General features: G+C 38.5%; 1 protein-coding gene across 11 annotated transcripts in view; it reads left to right on the top strand.

Annotated features, from left to right (window-relative positions):
• The window catches only part of EPS8 (epidermal growth factor receptor pathway substrate 8), a 141,070-nt gene that overhangs the window by 104,959 nt on the left and 16,363 nt on the right, over positions 1–19,748 (top strand). For 10 of the 11 annotated variants that reach the window (XM_055807881.1, XM_027782818.2, XM_055807886.1 and 7 more), the window contains 8 exons: positions 887–1,013; positions 1,369–1,457; positions 5,594–5,668; positions 6,264–6,412; positions 8,738–8,921; positions 12,832–12,965; positions 16,693–16,804; positions 17,714–17,857. In XM_055807881.1, coding sequence (XP_055663856.1) covers positions 887–1,013; positions 1,369–1,457; positions 5,594–5,668; positions 6,264–6,412; positions 8,738–8,921; positions 12,832–12,965; positions 16,693–16,804; positions 17,714–17,857 — 1,014 coding nt within the window. The remainder of the gene's footprint in view (positions 1–886; positions 1,014–1,368; positions 1,458–5,593; positions 5,669–6,263; positions 6,413–8,737; positions 8,922–12,831; positions 12,966–16,692; positions 16,805–17,713; positions 17,858–19,748) is intronic. The other variant, XM_055807888.1, reaches the window with a different exon arrangement.

The raw sequence follows: 19,748 nt of genomic DNA, 5'->3' as shown, positions 1-19,748 counted from the left end.
TAAAAAAAAGACAGGATAAATAAAAAAGAAAAAAAGGGACTGAATGTTGATGTGAAGTTTTATGCTTTGAAGAGGTAGAAATATAAACAGTAATTTTGTGTGGTAGACCAAATTCAACAAACTATGTAAGGATAAAAAATTCCATCCGTTTTGTGGGACTCAGATATGTCCAGTATCTGGAAAATAAACATATGGTCATTTCTAAAGACAGGTGGACCGTGTATATGTATAACCTAAACTTTCCTTGCCTGTAAGCAATAACATTGGCCAGGTCCTACGATGTATGCAATAACAAATATTTTGCCCCATTTGTCATTTGTAACTTTCTACTTTTCTACTCTGCTGTTGCCCTGAGCAACATCAGAGGGTCTTGAGGAAAGCATGTTGGGGCCTGTTGAATTTGTGTGTTCCCCAGGGGGTCATTCATTCTCCTCCACTTGCTTTTGAAAACAGTTCTTCAAAGAGCACTTCTTTGTAAAACTACATTTTGACATTCAACCACTAGCTTAATACTTTGTGTACTAAAGGAGATTATGAAGTTACACTGTTTAGGAAAATGCTGTCCATTCAAATAATTAGAATTTTTTCATGTGCTGTGAGAGAAAATGTAATGTGTGCACAAATTGTGTAACTGCAATCTGAATTTAGTAAACTTGTTGCTCACATTTTAAAAGCTTTGGTGGTCCTAAGTTTTTGAAAACCTAAGATTAAAAATACTTTTCAGGTGTGTAAAGTTAAAAACATAATGAATCTAAATATGGAATGTTCTAGCATGAACTTTGTTACGAGGAAGCTGTTGGTGTCTGAAAGCGTGGTCATTCTGATTTCTGGAGTATTTCTGCTTGAGAGTCTGTAGAGAAACTGTTACTTTTCTTTTCTCCCATAGCAAATTCTGAACCATATTTTGGATGACATTGAATATTTTGTTACCAAACTTCAAAAAGCTGCTGAAGCTTTTGCTGAACTTTCAAAGAGGAAGAAAACTAAGAAAAGTAAAAAGAAAGGACCTGGAGGTAGGGGTTCTTACTGCACACAATTTGCTTCTCTAAGAATCATTGAAGTAGCTAGCAAATGTATCTTTTTGTGGTATTTTTTCGTGAACACAGTTTCTTTCACTTTGAGCACAAAAAATCCTACCCAGTATATTTTTAGAGGGAAACCTATGAAAATCATTTGCTTGAAATGTGTGGGGTGTGACTAACTAGAGATGTGGTTGCAGAAAATGCTCATTTTGTGGTTCTATATTGACCATAAAATTCTGTAAGTTGGTAAATCTATTATGTATTTATGTGTTTACTATATCTGTAACATTTATAGAAGTTACATACAATATAAATGGATATATAAAAATCTTTTTTTGTTCACCAGAGGGGGTTCTTACTCTCCGTGCAAAACCACCACCTCCAGATGAATTTGTTGACTGCTTCCAAAAATTCAAACATGGCTTCAATCTTCTGGTAAGTGACTGCTAGTGGGTATGGTGGTGTGAGGCACGAGGTAACAGTTTTTTCTGGGATAGGTGATGCTAAGTATAACACAGTCTTTGTTTTCCCTACCACTACAAATTTAATTTGGGTGTCAGTTTTGCTGCATTGGTTTTCCTATGTCCGATTCCACTAGGGTGAAGTGAAGAACTAAAATTGTGGTGAAAGATGAAGAGGAGAAGGAAGAATCAGTAACATGATGGATTTGCTTTGTAGTTATTAAGTTGGGTTTCTTGGCCATTCCAGCTATTCCAGAGGGGGTGGATGCTTTACTGTTTACACCCCTGAGGGAGCTGCAGGTCATCTTGGCTTTGGGAATGCATTAATCAAGTTTTCTGCCTTCTGCCTAACTTGCCTGGTGCCTTGTCCATGTATGAAAAACTTGTGGGTCTTAAATGCCCTACTGCTACCAGCTGTGCAGAGGTGGTCATGTCATCCAGGGAATCGTGAGCCTGAGTCTGCTGTCCTGATCTCCACTGCACTTTCAGAAGGAGCAAACCCACAAATATCCTCCTCAAGAATGCTAACGTACCTGGAAATGTAATGTTATTTGGTCCTTGGCTGGCACACAGGAAGATAGCTCAGCTGATACTTGGCTGGTCTTGGACTTTCACCTTTTCCTTCTCCATCCAAGGCTGAACTGAGGCAAGAGCAGGCCTGGCCACCTAGGTTGGCCTTTGAGGTTTGGGATGCTGCTCCTCAAGTTCTCTACACAGTGACTAGATGAGTGTAGTTCTTTTTCAGCATTGTTTCTTTTCCTGGTTCTTTAAAGCCTTTTACTTGGAAAATTTGAGTTTAAATCATAAAAGAATCTCTAGGAACATCTGTGGGGATCATGGCTCTGTTGCATGCTTGCCAGCCTCACCAGCTGTGGCCTTAATTTAGTTTTATGCAACTGTGCCCATCAGACTCTCTGTGCTTGTTTGCCATCATTACGTGGGACCTTTCTGGCCTCAGAACTCTCCATCCGACAAATTGCTGTTGCTTTATAAGTTCTCGACAAGCAGAGATGCTAAATCAAGAGCCTTGTCCTGGCATCTCCTCTTCTGCAAGTGCTATTAAAGGCAGGCAGCAAGTGGGACACCTTCAAAGCATTTACTTTCAGATACTGACTGTCCCTTCCAATTGCTGTGGAAGCTATGCCAACACAGAAAATTGTTCTTGCATTCACTGAGTAAAATCAGCTTTTTTCTTCTTCTTAGGGAATGAATTCTGATTGCAGAACTGTAGGAGCTATTTGGAAGTATCTGTTTTTAAGAAATGGATATTTCTTAGATGTATCTATTAAGAATAACTTTTTTTAACAAAACTCTGTATTGAATGCTGTGATTCTGACCTTAAAGGATTGCTGTTTTGTGGAAGATGGAAGTCTTAGAACATACTGATCCTTCTCAGTAATAGTGCTTGTAGTGTTCATTTTTTTTCCATTCTTACTTCTTATCTCATTCTGCATTTAAATGTTTTTCACCCAAGAACAACATGTGCACTTTTGCGTCTTTTATTTTCTGTGCAGGAGAAGAAGCAGTTCTTGTTCTGATGTTCAACAGCATCTAGGACTTGGTGCTTGTGAGGAGCTGTGCTTGTAACAGTGCTTTACTTCTGCATTGTTGCAGGAGCCACAAAAGCCTGTGTCCTGGTTCCAGCTGGAATAGAATTAGTTTTCTTCTTAGTAGATGATCTAGTCTTGTGTTTTGGTTTCAGTATGAGAATAATGTTGATAACACACTGACTTTTTAGTTGTTGCTAAGTAGTGCTTACTCTAAGTCAAGGACTTTTCAGTTGCCCATGCTCTGTCAGTGAGCACAAGAGGCTGGGAGAGGCAGCATGGCCAGCACAGCTGATCCAAACTAGCCAAAGGTGCATTCCATCCCATAAAACATCGTGCTCAGCATACATATTGGGCGAGTTGACTGGGGGCCACCGATTGCTACTGAGGGACTGTCTGGGTCAGTGGGTGGTGAGAAATTCTATTGTGCATCATTTGGCTTTTTTCCCTTAGGTTTTACTCCTGTCTTTCCCTCTTCTGATCTTTACAATTGTGGTGGTGGTGGTGATGGTTGTTGTTGTTATTATTACTATTATTTTAACTTTATTTAAATTATGAAACTGTTCTTACCTCAGCCGCAGGTTTTACCTTTTTCTGATTTTCCTTCCCATCCCACCAGCAGGAGAAGAGGGGGGAATGAGAAAGGGCTGCATGTTACTTAATTGCTGGCTGGGATTAAACCATGACAGTCTAAAATTTCACTTCCTGGGGCTTTATGTCAAGCATGGAGGACTCTATAAAATGAAAAATCTAGTTAGAAAATTTGAAATTAAAAAGGAGTAGCTAGAAGAATAAAATCTTTGCCAGTAGAATGGAAACTGTTTTAAAACACCATGCTGGAAGCTTCTAGAAAATGCCTACCATTTGTCAAAAAAACCTTTAGAAAGACTGAAAGTAAGTTGTTATGACTGAAGAACAATATATAGGAAGTTATTACAAGTAAAAACACATCCTCCTCCTTTCTTCATTTGGAGGCACACTTTGGAAAGTCTGGATGTGAAAGTAGAATGAGGCTAGCCAAAAGCAGTTTGAGGAACAGACTGCAAGATGCAGTAAAAACTGCTATAACTTTTAAGAACACATTCTGGCATGCTGGTTAACTTCTGGAGCCTGCAGGGCCAACAGGTCATCAGTAAATAAAAGAATTCCTCCAAAAAGCTGTATCAGAGAAACTATATGATTTAATATGTGTGTTTACTCGGAAATCCTTGGTAGTGGACAGTATGTTCATGAAAATCATTTTTTATGGGAGATACGAGATATTCTGTTTCAGATTTGAAGAACTGATAATGGGTTAAAGAACAGCAAATCAAAATGACAAGTTACAGACAGGTGAATAGAAGCCCTGTTTGAATGGGCACCGTTAATCAATCTATTCCAAAAACTAAGTCAGCAAACCACACAGTACAGTGTGTAACCTCTCTCAAACTGCCTTTCTTGCAGAGGAAGAGAAGTCATTAAGGTAATGCTGATAATCTTTAAAGTCATTCCAAGGATCTGAGACAACCAGGTACCCGCACATGGGATGCAGTTTGTAGGCAGGTATATTAAGTTGAGTAAGAAGCAAACGTGCGTCTTGCAAAACAAAATAATGTCTATAAATCCATAAGTTCCTTGGATTTTATTTCTTTGGATTTCAAAAACACATCCAGCAAGGTTGCATACCGCAAAGTTCTTAAAGAAACTGAGCTGCTGTGGGGTTGAATGTAGCTGCTTAGATTGTTGTGTGAAATAGAAAACAAATTATGGGACTAAAATGCCAGTTCACAAAGTGCGGTAAATTCAGCAGTGGCATCCCACATGCCTTTGCAGATACCTTTGCTGTCCAGCATGTTTACAGGTGTCTAGGCAAATGGGGATTATAGAGTCTACAAATGTAGAAATATCTCATGATAGCAGATAAAGTGACAGATGCAATTCAACATTGATAGATATGGTAGTCATGGACAGGTGGGGGAAAATCTCTATATTAAACCAGAACAAATGTTGATGCAATACAGATTCCTGTGAGAATGTCATTCATGTTCAACGGTGATCAACCAAACAAATGTTAAGAACCATTTGGAGAAAGAAAATAATTAACAAATAAAAAACATCAGTATGCTGTTATGATCCCAGTGTAATAAAATTGAGGGAGGACAAGAATGCTCAAAGAAATTACTTTAGCCTGGAAAAAACCAAACAGAGAAAGAATGTAATAAAGCTGTAAATGGTTATGAGCATCACTGGAAAAAGCGAGTAGAGGATTGCTCAGTTTTCTTTTGGAAGAGAACTACAGAACACTAGTGAAACTAAGAGGTGGTGAATTTCCAAAGGAGATGCTTCTCTACGAAGCATATAATTCAGTTGTGGAACTGCTGGTTTTGCATGATAGGTGCTAAAGATACACGTGGGTTCAAAAGCATTTGGGTGAATGAGCATTTGCACTTAGTGGCTGTTGCAGATGAAACACTGGGCTTAGGCAGACCTGTGGCCTGATCAGGGATGCCCATTCTTATGTGAAGTATTTATTGTCATAAAAGCTAAATGTTTCTTAAAATGTATCATTTTCCCATTCTTTCAGGCCAAATTAAAGTTCCATATCCAGAATCCTAGTGCAGCTGAACTGGTTCATTTTCTCTTTACCCCACTACATATGGTAAGGTTTATAATTTTCTCAGTGTTTTCCTTCAGCACTCTTTGTGTTTATATGCTCTGTAACCTTTTCAAGGATAACAAGTTTGAAATATGTCCCTGGACAATAGCTAAGGAGAAATGTGTGTGTCTCAGGATCTTTTTAGAAAATAATTTTTATCCTTTTCTTTGTATATTCCTATCTATTAAATATATTTATTTAAATCATCTTAACTTTGTGTGTTACAGTTAGCCATTATAATTTTTAATTACTGATAAAAAATTGAGATACTTTACATAATGCAAGAGGAGAGTTGAAAGCATAGCCGTATGTCTATTTAATGGAAGGATGTGTGGTTTTGATCAGTGGAGCAAAAATAACATTGCCAAAAGTGAGGCTAAATATAAAATGGTTGGTGACCAAAACAGCAGTTCTTCTGCAATAAATGGTTTAAGTAATCTGTAGGACATTAAGACACATCGTTAGCTTCTCAGAGTTTTTTTGGAGGGGTTGTTTTCATGAGTAATAAATGTTTACTAGCAGCACTGTAGTTAACTTGCATTCACTGTAACTTCCTTACTGACAACGTTCTTTGTATTATTTCAATACTGGGATTTAGGTGGTACAGACAACAGGAGGGCCAGAGCTTGCTGGTACAGTTCTCAGTCCCCTCTTAACAAAAGATACTATAGACTTCCTGCGATATACTGTCACCAGTGAGGAAGGCCAATTATGGATGTCATTGGGTGACACATGGACCAAAGCCAGGTGAGAAAAAGCCTTTGCATATTTTATTGATAAGCTTTAAAGTCAAGTTTATTGACGTTATCCACCCCCCCAATAAACTCAATATTAATTTCTTAGACTTTGGACTCTTCAGAGCTGTTCTTCAAAGTTTTTGGAAAGGAGCTCTTTAGCCCCAGTGGAATTTGGGAGTGGTTTGATTTTTAGGGGTCTCAAGGAGGGAGAAAATGCAGACAGAAATTTTTGTTTTCTCCATAGTATCAAGAACCTCTTGACATAATCTCTTGCAGTAATTTTTTCTGAACTCTCTCTTACATGTTTCCAGTTGTTTTTCACTATTATTTTTCAAACCCAGCTATCTGGACTTCACTAAAAATCAATTTGAAGAAGACGCAATAAAAATTGGCCAAATATTGAAGAACAAGATAGAGATTTCTATTTTCAATTTCCAGTAATTATCAAAGCTGAAAATCTATGTCTTTACTACTTCAAAAGCATCATAATGCTGTAAAGAAAATGCTTATAATTTTTGGATGTGTGTTGGCTGAACAATGTTACATGTGCATATCCTACACGTTGCACTGTTATGGTCAGACTTAGCTAAAAATGAACTATTTTATGCATTTGTTCTTTTTGAGGTAAGTATGTGGTTCCAAGTTACTTAGGTAAATAGAACACTCAAAAGAAAAAGCTTAAATTAGCAAAGTGTGTTTTAACTCTAATCTGCAGTAAAGCACATTTGATGATGATTAAGTATGCAATCACTTGGGCTGGAAATGCATCATGTATTTTGTGTTCATTCATCCTTGCTTTTAGATTTTAAATTGGAACATAAACATCTACCAAGTGGATTTCTTTAATTGATTGATTGATTAAAAAGTAGTTGAGTGTTTTGCTGGTAAGAAAGGCTGCACAGAAAGCCCTAGAGCATGGAGTGACAAACATCCTCGGAGTAGGGAGAGTGATATACAAGTCTTTCCCTTTCTTGATCTCACTCTCCTGCCAGACTAGGAATGTTATCATCCTTTGGAATGTTGAATGTTGTTCATCCTTTAGGCTTATGGTTCAGTCTGCTACTATAAAATGCACTGGGAACAGGAATTGCAGCTCCTTGATACTGCCTGAGAGCTTACCCCAGCAAAGCACCATTCTCTTGCCTTTACCTGCTTCAAGCTCTGCTGTCTTCGTAGCAGCTTGTGGAGGGACTGGCAGTGGAAATTGCTTCATAGCATTGGAGCCTTGTGCAGGGAAAATGAATCACTGGGTAAAATAATGGGCTCTTTGCGTTGGGAACTGCCACCATCATTTGTTTAATCTGTCCTGAAAAAAGCTTAATGGAAAGAGAAGCAGCTCATGTTGGGCAGTGAAGAATGAAGCACCTGGAATACAGTTGTTTGACCTGTGCAGATTAGAAATGATCTGATTGATCTCGGTATCCAGAGGTACGCTCTGGTGTGGTGTAGCAGGAGACAGGAATGATGAAACTCACGGGTTACTGACCTAGCTCAGGGCTGCTAATGGGCCAGTAATTTCTGACTGCTCCTGCAACTTGTGTAACTGGCAGCATTTGCCCCTTAGTTTTGAGCAGTGTCAACAAGAAGACTTTTAAAAGGATGTTATGTATGTTCCTGTTTCTGCTTTCACTGTTAAGATACAGTAATGTATATTGTGGGACAGTGTGTTATGTATAGTGCAGTGACAGAGTGTGCAAGTATTAGTTTGGGTATTTTGTATCACAATAGGGAATGCTAATGGAGCTCTGAAAAGTAATACAGCATTTTAAAAAGAGCTATCTGGACCATGAAACAGCAAGTATGATACTAATTCTTGTGTCTTGGAGCACTTCCAGTCGTGGGGGTTTTGTCAGTAAAAGCTATTGTTTAACTTTTGGGCTTAGGTGTAGCTAGGCCCCCTAAGCTTCCATACTTCATACCTGCTTTCAGACTTTCTCTTTGAAGACTTTGTCTCTTTGGAGTCTTTTGTCTGGTGCTTGCACATAAATGCTGCATTGCAATATCTTTCCCCATCAAATAGTTAAATCCTAGATTTGTTTATGATTGATTTTTCTATTATTCATCCTGTGAGAGAAGACAGAAATTTGTTGTGTTTTACCACTGACATGTCCTTACGGCAGGAGCAGCTTCCTTCTGCAGGGTACAGTAGGGAGCATGGCTGTGGTCAAGCAATGTTTTCTGCCAATTTTGTGTTCCTGTGCAATTCTGCCTTATTGTAATCCCAATATCTCCTCTATACTAATAAAAATTCTAAAGCATTTCAATTTTTAGGAAATCTATTAAACCAATATTTGTATGGCCCTTGATACAGATCTGTAATTTACTTTTCATACAGAGCGGATTGGCCCAAAGACCATTTTATTCCACCTTATGTCCCCCGTTTCCGAAATGGTTGGGAGCCTCCTTTGCTGAACTTCATGGGAGCTCCAAAGGAGCAAGAACTCAATCATTTGGCTGAGTCTGTGGCAAATGTTGCAGAGCAACAGCGGAAGCAAGAAATGAAAAGGTTGTCAGCTGAGGTAGGTTACCTGCAACAGTGTTTTGTAAATTAGCTGAAGGCAACGCCAACTGTTTACTTCATGATGAAAATAATCTGTGATGTTGTTGGAATAACCATGGTCTGATGTCTGCTATATCAGTGCAAGTTCATTACACTTACATTAAAGTTATAAAAAAACAAATACCTGTTCAGCCACCAAAAATGTGATTAGGAGAAATAGAAGGCTTTTGCCTGCTGCTCTCCTTGAACTTGGTGCACTTTCCCACCTCAATTGGGATGGTAGTCCAGGCCCCTGAGGTTCAATTTGATTTTTGACCTGTGCTTTCAGATGCTGGTTTTTTTGACCATATATTTAGGCAGAATTTGAACCAAAATGCTCTTAAATGTGCATCCATGCAAGGCTGGATGGGATGCTAGGGGGAAAAAGCACCACTGTTCAGGCAATTTTGGATTTAAGCTACTGCTTCACAAATGTGGAGTTTAATATTCCTTTCATTAATTTCTTGATGCTTTCACTGTATTGCAAGAATGTATTCAGAGGTGGTATCAGAAAAATGCCATGTCAGGTAATTTAGACCTACTTGTGAAAAACAGCTGCCCATTAGAATTCTTATACAGGAACATTTTCCCATCCTTTTCTTCCAAGAAATGTGATGAATTTAGCAAAAGACAGGTTATTCTATTTAGAGAATGGAAACAGGCACCATCATCTGAAGCCTTCAGAGAAACCAGAGTGTGCTTTTGGACCAACTTTATAGTCTGCTCCTTTGGTTCTTAACAGAGATTCTTCTCCCTACTTTTTCAGTAGAGTTGGTCAGAAAATGTACTTTCATTTTTCTCACAATTCTAAGAATATATATGGATTTTGTTTCTTTTTAATTCACAAAAAAAACCCCTATTGCATTTTTAAACATATAAAAGTTTTCATTTTGGGAGCTTTTTGTTTTTGGCAGGACATAAGTTCCAATTCAAAATTTTGAATTCTTTTGCTATGCTAGTTTTACTTTAAATCAATTGTTATTTAGTCCGAGGTCCCCTGTTAGCAGCTGTGATATGAAGTGCACCTAAGAATTTTCTAGGTTTAGTCCATAGTCTTTCCTGTCTTCCTTGAGCAATCTGCACAATATTTGGAGTATATCTTAACCCAAGGACACTGCATTTTATCTTAATTTTATAATATTTGGGGTTTTAATCTGTTAGTGAAAAAATGCACATATGAAAGAAGGTTCGAGGGAAGGTTTTTTGGCTTTTAGGGCATGGTGGTTTTTTGCAGAGCAATTCCCTATCGGAGACAACAAACCTTCCCCAGCAAAAGTTTATGAAAACTGCCCGTGGAAAGCTTGTCATAATAAAACTTTGTTTTCATGACAATCTCCATCAGTCCAGAAAAAAAAAAAAATCTACTCAGCTATAGAGACAAATTGGATAAAAAGTCTGCCAAGCAAAGGAGGTTAATGTGGTAGATATTTGATTAATTAAAACAGTTTGGCTTTATACCTAACAAGATATACAAGAAAAAGTGCGCCAAAAACTTAGTTGTTGCCAGTGATTCATTTTGAGCAAAAAAGCATTTTTAGTAAAGTTAACGGACACAATAATGTGAAATGTAGCTGTTGCCATTGCTGTCACCCCCTTCCCTAGTCATCTTCCAAAAATGTCTTATCAATCGCTGTCTCAGTATTTCTCTGCAGCTTTACATTTCCATGCAGATTTTTTTGTTTACCCTGTGCTCCTTCTAAATAATTTAAAGAAAAAAAAAAGACAAAATAGTGTTCAAAAAAAGAAGTGCATTATTTTTTCTCTTCTAATGATTATAAGAAGTTCATGTTATTTTATATATAATAAGTTAAAACAGTTTTGGAGGCAGATAAATATATTGAGGTATTTTACTTGCTTGTGTTTCAGAGAGTTAGTTTCATTCTTTTTCATGGTGGCAACGGTTGGATTGATAATTGTTTGTGCCAACTTAGCTTCTTTGTCTTAATCTTAGAAAGACCAAAAATAAATAATATGTATCGCAGTTCCCTGAGTGCGCGGCACCTGTGATGTCAGGGCTTAGTTTCATGACTGTCACTGATTCCCACGTGGTCTTGGGCAAGCACTATAACCTTGGTACCTTGGCTGCCTGCACCAGTGCCTCCTCAGCACATCCCTAGGGGGAAAAAGCCTTGAGCTGCTTAATAGCTGTGAAATGCTGTAGGTGCTCAGCTGGAAAAAGCTGTGCTAGTGCAAAATGCTGTTTGTCTGCAGCAAAAGGACCACCCTGGAGTGGGTGATGACCAGAATAATTATTCTTTTGTAAGTCTGCCATAACAGCTTATTTAATGAAGAGCGCTGGCTGGAAAAATAAGATGAGGATTTAAGTGTTTGTCTCTTGCCACTGATTTGCCTCCTGTCTTGGTGTGACATTGCTCTCCCGAGGACCATGGCTGCATGTCGAGAGCTGTGCTGCCCCAGGAGTGGAGAGGGGATGAGTGCGTGTGGCTGCCCTCCCTGCTGGGCAGGGACTGCTCTGGCATCTGGCTGGAAAAGTGCATTGGAGGTTCCTGCTCATGAGAACCATTTTATTTTCCTTTTTCTTTCCGTTCCTGAATCTTAAGATCTAGCTACACACACAGCTCCCACCAGAGGGGTTTCAAAGTGGAATCTGTTCAGTGAGGAGGGCTTCAAATGGCAGTGAAACAGTGGGGAACTGGTGGAAGAGAGTCCAGTGAGGCTGAGGTGATGCAAATAATCTGTGTGTGAAGTAAAATGAATTCCTGCTTCCTGGGTGAATTTTGATGTAAAGTGTAAGCTAGGTGACGCTTGAGATTTTTTTCAAAGTGGTCTTAATAGTATAGTTTTAAAGAAAATTCTATGTCTATGGGAGTTTTTATGCAGTTTTAATTTCATTTCATAAACCAACCCTCAGCTGCATAGGCAAGTGTCTTTTGGTGCCAGGTCAGATACTTGGAGGCAGAAATTAGGTGAGTGACTTTTCTGTAGCCACACAAAAAAATTAAAAAAAACAACAACCAAAAAACCAAAGCAAACAACCCCCTCCCCCCCTGCCCCAAACCCACCAACAAACCGAAAAAACCTCACAGAACACCAATAAGACCAGGAAACCAGGTGTAGAGATTTGGCAATTTCTGATGAATCTCAGCTGTTCTAACTTGTGCAACTGGATGGTGGTATAAGGAAAAGATCTAGAATGAGCAATTTCAATGTCATAATCTCCAGAAATGAACTGCTTTGTTTTTGTTTTGGGGAATGGTGGTTAAAATAATTCTTACTTAGAAGCAGAGTATCATTGCTGAATGTAAGGTGTTTTTTTAAAAGACTGCTGTTTAAGAATAATTTCCTTATTATTTTCCTGATTATTTTCCTTAATTATACTGTCACATTCCCTTTTGCATTTCTTTGACTATAGTCATGTTCATTGAGAGGGTGGAAATGAATGAGCCACTTCATATCCTGCAACAGAGTGATAGTTTTACTTGGGAGGTTTTATTTCTTAAACAGAGCTACTGTTAGCTAGCTAGAGGTTTCTGGCTTTAAGCATGCATCTAGAACAAAAGCTCAACATGGTTTCTTGGTGTGGTTTATTTTAAAGCCATTCAGCCATTGTTCATAAGTTGTGTTGCTGTAGTGATATCTGAAAGATGACATGGACCTTGCCCCAGAGAACTATTTTTCTAAAGAGTATCCACTGCAATATTAATGCAGTGGGATGACTTAGGATCACAAATCTTTTATCCTTATCCTTTTGATCTCCCTGTTTATGTATTTGAAATGCAGAAGTTATTAACTTTTCATAGAAGAATCATGAGCACCCGAGGATGCGTGAGTGCTGACAGAGACCCTCAGGGTGCTGGATTACGTGAACTAGGCAGTGCCACTGATGACACTAATCCACTTTGTGGCTTTGTTTCTTTTTTGTCTTCCAGCCTCCCAGCGTTCCTGACTACCCTCCGTCCGATGGGTATGCATTCAGTAACACAGTTTACAAAAGAGGGCCTCTGCTGGACCAGGGGGCGGCTGTTGCTGCCTTTAAGCAAACTGTTAGCCGACATGTAGATAGGTAACACTGAATCAATGGCGTACGTGGTGCTGTGGATAACTGTCCCGACTTACTGCTGTTGGGGTGGCGGTGTCTGTAATTACTTCTGGTTGTGTCTGGAGTTGTGTCTTATTTCTATGAGGAAGCGATTCTGGCTAGCAGTGGGTATTCTGCTTTTGCTTCGCTAAGGCACATGATTAAGACTTTTTTGGTATGGTTTCTATGAAACTACCCTGTTTATTTATGTATGCTGTTAAATTGATGCTTTTGTCAAAAATTATATAGTGGAATTCCAACCCAATTGAGAACACAGAATCCTTCTATTTGGGTTAAAATTTTATTTCTGCTTTGTTTCATGTTTTTAAATATAATCTTTACTCTTTTCAGAACTACAAAGAATGACACGTTTTCTCGGAGATTCACCTGTACTTGTTTTGATTTACTTAGCTGCTCACTTAGCACTCTCTAGCCTCCTGCTTTTCGTTTTCTGGGCTGGTGCATAAATATCCACTTTCAGAATAGTAACTCCTCATTTCTTCCATTCTTTTTTAAATGTTACAGAAAATGCTCGGAAGTGTTTGCATAGCAACCAGTGTCTTTTTGCACATACTCTTTCATCCCCTTCATTTTAGCCTAAGTCGAAATAGCTTGACAAGATCAAATGCAAGGATCCTTGGAGTCTTGGCCTTGTCTGTGGGGAGAATTTATACCACCACTAGCTGTGAAAGTAAATTGGTAAAACAGTGTTGGAATTGCTACCCCATGCCAAAACATATTCCATGCACACCATATGAACAGTATTTTTGCTTATGTGCCATGGAAGATGTTTAAGCTAAGTTTTTTGGGATCAGACTGCAGGTTAAAACAGCATTGATATAATTTTTTTGGATGAAAACCTTTGCATAATCCCTAGTTTTGAGCTACGTGCTAAAGATCCTGTTGTTAATTTGCGTGCAAACATGTTCCTGTGTGTTGTGCTAGTTGAAGTCTTGATTTTTTTTTCCTGAACTTTGGATGTATTCTTCATAACAACAGCAGTATTAATCAGCTCTTAAATTTTTCTGAAACTTAGTTACTTTTTGAGTTCTTGTCTCAGGACCAGTTAGCTTGCAATCTAGGTGATCTGTACTCTAAATTCCTTTCTCTCTTACTTGTAACGTGATAAGACCTATTTTGTTCTTTCAGAGTAAGATTATTCCATGCAAATGTTGTTGCCTCAATTTCAGGTCCAGAGAGTGAGTTTTATGGCATTGAATAGTGATATCATCAATAGTATCTGGCTGCAACTGAAAGAGTCATCCAAGCCTCCTTTGTGGCGGGTAAAGAGAAATGGGTGTTTCTAAGAAGCAGTTAATGTAAAGTGAAATTAGTCTTTTGAAAGATATGAAATGAGACATGCTGTAGTGGTGCCTGTTTCTCACCGCTGGTTGTAGGAGTGAGTCTAGATGGCTGGTACTGCCAGCAGACATCCACAGCATGCCCCTATCTTCCAGTCTGTTCAACATGACACAAACTTCCATTTGTTAATTGGCTCTCAAGACATACGATACATGCCTGGTAGGAGCTTATTACTGAGGGAAAGCTGTTAACGTGTATTACCCCACGTAGCTTCCATTTAAAGATAAATTGTAAAGTATCTGTGAAGAAGGTGGCGGAGTAGGTTTGGGGGAGGGAGTGAGAAATTCAAGTTGACCCTTTCAACCATCAAATTCTGGTTCTTGTTCAAAGCTGACATTCCTAACGAGTGGGCCAAAGGCAGTGACCAACTCACCCACTACCTTCAGAGGAACTGGTAGGTTACAGAGAAATGTCCAGGGAAATTTTAATTACAGAGAACTTTAGTGACCCTTATTCCAACATGCCAGGATATCCAGTAAGGTGGATTTTCCTTGGGTGATGTAAAACAAGTATCAGGATCTTAAACTTTCAGTGTGATATTAGGTATATCAAGGACTCCCTCTGATACTGAAAGAGTACTGAATAGTTTTTCAGCAAGTTATGTGGTGCTTGAAAGTGATATGCTTTGTAGCTTGGGTTTGCACTGTTATTTGAAGAAAATCACCCTGAAAGTCTGTGCAATCCACTAGGCTTTGAGCAACAATGCACTGGAGAGCAGAGGGATTCAGTTATGGTTTATCTGATAGGCAGTAAGAAAACGCAGTGGAGGATGGATGTAGGGGGACTACTGAGAAGATTTGTGCCCCGAGTAAACTGTTTGACTCATTAAGCTGGGCTTGAAGAATTGTGGTCTGTTCAGACACTCACAGCCATTGCCCAGCCCATGTTGTGGGGATGTTGCTGTTGATAGCCACAGAGTGGAGTAAAACTGAAATGTAAGCATTTTAAAAAATTCTTCCTGAGTTAAGTTTTTTGAAGGGATCAGGGTAGTTATGTGTGGACAAGGTAGGAAGACCCAGTTAGTGAAATGAGTTTGGAAAGGCAGGCTAAAAGTGCCTTCAGAGGTAGATTAGTCATATCGCTGAGATAGTAAGGAAGGAGTTCAAAATCAATTGAATTTTGAGTGGGTGGCAGAAAACATTGGGATTACTCACACATCTTTCAGCCTCACGACAGCTATTCTGCAGTCTAGGGTTCATCCCATGTTTCACTCTCTCCTTAAACACTTCTAGTGTTTTGTCTTTCTTTTGAAATAATCTATCAATCTAAATATTACTCTTCCTTTGTTCTGTTCTTCAAGTCAAGTGAGACAGTTCTCCACAGCCGTGCAATAGCTAGGTAACTGCTGGATTGCTGAGGCACACCTGGGACTCACGGTTACACAGCACCAACATCGGCAACAGTCCTCATTCGTATCCCTGTGCTGTGATGTTGTATGCAGCATTTCAAGCCACTGATTGCCACATGTTTTCATTATCTGTTTGGATTTATTTTTTTTCAACTTTACTACCTGGTATGGTTTGAGGTTGTTGGGTGTAATTGTCAGTAAGTGAATCGTGTTGTTTCTTTTGGACCTGTTTTGAGGGGGCTGGGGGGCTTCTCAACTTGAAGAGGTACTAACTACATCAAAGAAGCTAGTACCTGTTTCGCCAAAGGCATTCTGAACAGGTCTTTCCTCCTGGAAATGGAAAAGCACCGAGTTAAACTGTGGTATGCTGTGTTCTACAATGAAGTCTGTAACTGCCAAGAAGTTATTGTTCATTTTCAATTGATACAGTAACTTGAGGTTGTTAGTTGATGGTATCTTATAGTCAATTAAGAAAACTGATCTACAGTAGGTGACCATTTTTTTTAGAGTTTAATTCCATCAGTGATGATGGGAAAAATTTACTTGTCTATTACATACTTGAAGCAATTTATGATGAATGCTAGAAATACAATTTCATACAAAGCACCAGATATCAATTATATGCTAAGTATAGTCATTTGTTTATATGGCAAATGATTGTTTAACCTACTGTAGGAAAACAGACTAAATATAGTGTACATGGTTATTTTGAAACAATGTCACCTGCTAATCTAAGTTGTTATCATACATCTTGCAAGCAGTGAGCCGATAAGATTAGCAGTTCAAGAGGTCCGTGTAGCTCAACCAGCTCAACTGCCTCTTTCTTTTGTTTGTTGCTTCCCCCCCACCCCACCCACTCCACCCTTAAATTGGTGTGTTATGAATAGGTAGTTTTAATAGGTAGCATTAAATGTTTTGCATGTTGCTGGAAGAGGGCATTTTGTCTGTGTTTTTGGTTGCTTGAATGTCTCACTGAATAGTAGTCTGACCTTTGTTTTGCAGAAACTATGAAGCACACAGTAAAGCACATACCAAGAAATATGCCAAATGCAAGTACGAATTTATGGCAAGAAACAACAGTGAACTTTCTGTCATGAAGGAAGAGATTGTAGAGGTAATTTCTTTTGCAAAGAGAAAACATGGATTTCTGGTACTACTCAGAGCTTAGGGTACCTTTCCTGTGGACAGTGTGGCTGTTAATGATTGCTTTAATGTATTTGTTTTAATTTCCTTAATATTGAAGGTTCAATTAATTTGTTTTGCCTTGTTGGCAAGATAAACAGAGATTCTGTGCTGACTTATGAAGTGATGCTATAGAGATCCATGCTAGAAATATATTTGTGTGTTTCTTCTGTCTTCTCTGGTGTTGCTTTTAAAAGTCACATTTAGTAGTATTTAAATAACTGGCTCTGGCAAACACTATCTGTGTGCGCATAGAGCATAGTGAGAGACTCCCCTTTCCTGGAAGAGCTGGTACCCTGAAAGCTAGACATAGGAAGGGAGGGAGCAACAGAGAGAAAATGTTGTGTATGAGATTGCACGGCAGGTAATCAGATTTTGGGACTGTTCCTGCTCCAGTTCCCTATTTACTCAGAAGTGCTTTCTCTCCAAATGTGTGCTGTCCTAGAATGATGCACTTTTCTTTGGGTTATTAGTAGTTCCTTATTTCTTTTGTCAACAGCATGTAAGTTGTAGAGAAGCCAGCCTCTCTGCACAAGTGTTTGATTTTCATTCTGCGGTCTGGTCCAGCACATGTCTGAGTTTACAGAGATTCGTTACACACTTTTCTTCCATATCCTTTCTTGAGAGCCTTGTTTTGAAAAGTGCAGTACAACCATGTAGAATTAATGATGGTCATAATCAAGGAAGCCTACAGGGGTTTCTTAGGGATGTCTGTGTAAGATCTGTTGGCAATCACAGAACCTGGCAAAGTTTTGGTTTTGTTTTGAAATGATGCACAGTCTAAGTACTGGCAGGAGGAAAGTCAGGAAAAATATGTAACCAATTTACCAAATTATTTCAGATTCTGGATGACAGAAAGCAGTGGTGGAAGGTTCAGAATAAAAGTGGCAGCACAGGTTTTGTGCCAAACAACATTTTGGACCCTCTAAGGAATCAAGAAGGTGGTCTAGGATGGTCAGAACCTGCGTATACCCGCACCATCCAGGTACCATCTGCTCCCTGGGAGCAAAACTTTCTTTTGAAGCGTGCATGTGTGTGATTCACAGCAAGGCTGAAATATCTGTGTGTTTCACTGATGGGTGAAAAGATTTGTATTTCTTATACAGGCTGAGGTTGATTTTTCTGTATTGTATAGTCTAATGTGAGAATAAAGCTGATAGAGATACAGCAAAATGTTTCCCCTTAAGGTGTTTTTTTTTCCTACTTATTTGCTTAGAGGTGGTAATTTCAGTCTTAATCGATGTGTATGCATTTATTCTAACTGCAAATATCTCTTGTGGATTGGTAGCTGTTCATGCCAAAAAAGGAGTTTGAATTATTTAAGGTAGGGTCATCTTTGTTTCTCCTAGGAGAGTGAACACTAGCTTTTCTTTTTGTTTTCTGTCTTTGTGTGACTCTACCTTAGTCTTGAATCTATTTAATTACTGTAATTTTGGAGTAATAAAAAAGTAGGTGTCTTTGCTTTTGAATTCACAAAGCAGGTATTTTTCAATTGCTGTGCCTGTGCATCAATAGCACTGTATTCTCCTGACCTAATCTTGGTTTTCTTCCATGTTGTGGTGTGGAATTAAGATTTTTGGTTTTGTTGTGTCTTTTATATGTTGAACAGAATGAGAGGGTAAAGTATTTAAAAAAAAAAACCACCAAAAAAACCCACCAACAAAATCTTACATCAGTGCAGCTGTCCACCTGAGTAAGGATATACAGGACAAAGTTGTATTGTGTATTTTTAGACAACTTTGAAGTGGGCTGGAAGCTCATAAAATAAGACATTATATTTTCTAAGACTCGTTTCTTGCCTTTTGTTTTTGATGATTTTGAAAGGTTAGGCAAACAAGTGTGGATTAAGCAAAAATTCTAGGCCTACCTCTGAATCGGACTTTTTCAGTCCAAATACAAATCAAACTTCTGTTGAAACTTGAAGTTAAATTTTATTTATTTTAACCTAATATTCATTCCTTGTGCCTACACTTTTAGCTGATGACTGAAAACATGAAATGCCATAATGTTACTTTGACTATCTCTGCTGCAGACTCATCTAAAAGTCACAGTTGAAGGTGTCGCTGTGCCAGATTCTGTTTGCACAGCTACCGTGAAAGCTGCAGCTTTTGCAGTATTTCCAGTTTTGCCTTGGATATGGAAAATCTCTTGAGAAACAGGTCCTGTGCTATTCCTGGCACAACAGTGCGGTAGATCTGTCCTGAGTGTGGTGGGCTTGAATCAGACCATTTCTGAGTTTTTCCTGTCCCTAATTGTTTGCCTATAATGTATGAGATCATTCTAAATTGATTATGGTTTTTGTCTGTCTGTGAAATGAAGCATGCATCTAGAGTGCTTTTCAAATCCTGATTTAAAGATCTGACTTCTTTTTCTTCTGTTGCATGTCATTTTGTGTGTTTGGAATTTGTAAAGAAATCCTGAGCAGACTGAGTACAGTTTTGAGTAGGGGTTCTTACACTGTTCTCTGTGATGCACTTCAGGTTTTGAAGTTTTGTGTTTGATTTAACGACATGATATAGGAAATAATAACATAATCATTTTCACAAAGCATTCTTCATGATTTATGAAAATCGGGTTCAGAGAACAGCATTTAAGATAATTTTGTTTCTTTGCCCTCCGGCAGATTGTTCCCTACAGATTTATCATATTCAAATGTGAGCTTGAAATACTATGGAATTATTTAGGAATATAATGAATTACACAGGATAAATGGAGTTTTTACCAAGACGTCAGTAATGTTGTTCTTAACTTTATGGTGGTTATTATAATTTTAGCACTCCTGAGCAGGCTCATTTGTCTATTTTCCTGTGATAGATACATGGATCATTTGGGATCTGTTTGCATAACCCTATTTATTTTCATAACAGTGCTATGAG

The sequence above is a fragment of the Falco peregrinus genome, chromosome 6 (assembly GCF_023634155.1).
Source record: "Falco peregrinus isolate bFalPer1 chromosome 6, bFalPer1.pri, whole genome shotgun sequence".
In the NCBI taxonomy this organism is placed as follows: Eukaryota; Metazoa; Chordata; class Aves; order Falconiformes; family Falconidae; genus Falco; species Falco peregrinus.
Note: the sequence above shows the minus strand (reverse complement) of the source record. Positions and strands in the feature narration are given on the sequence as shown.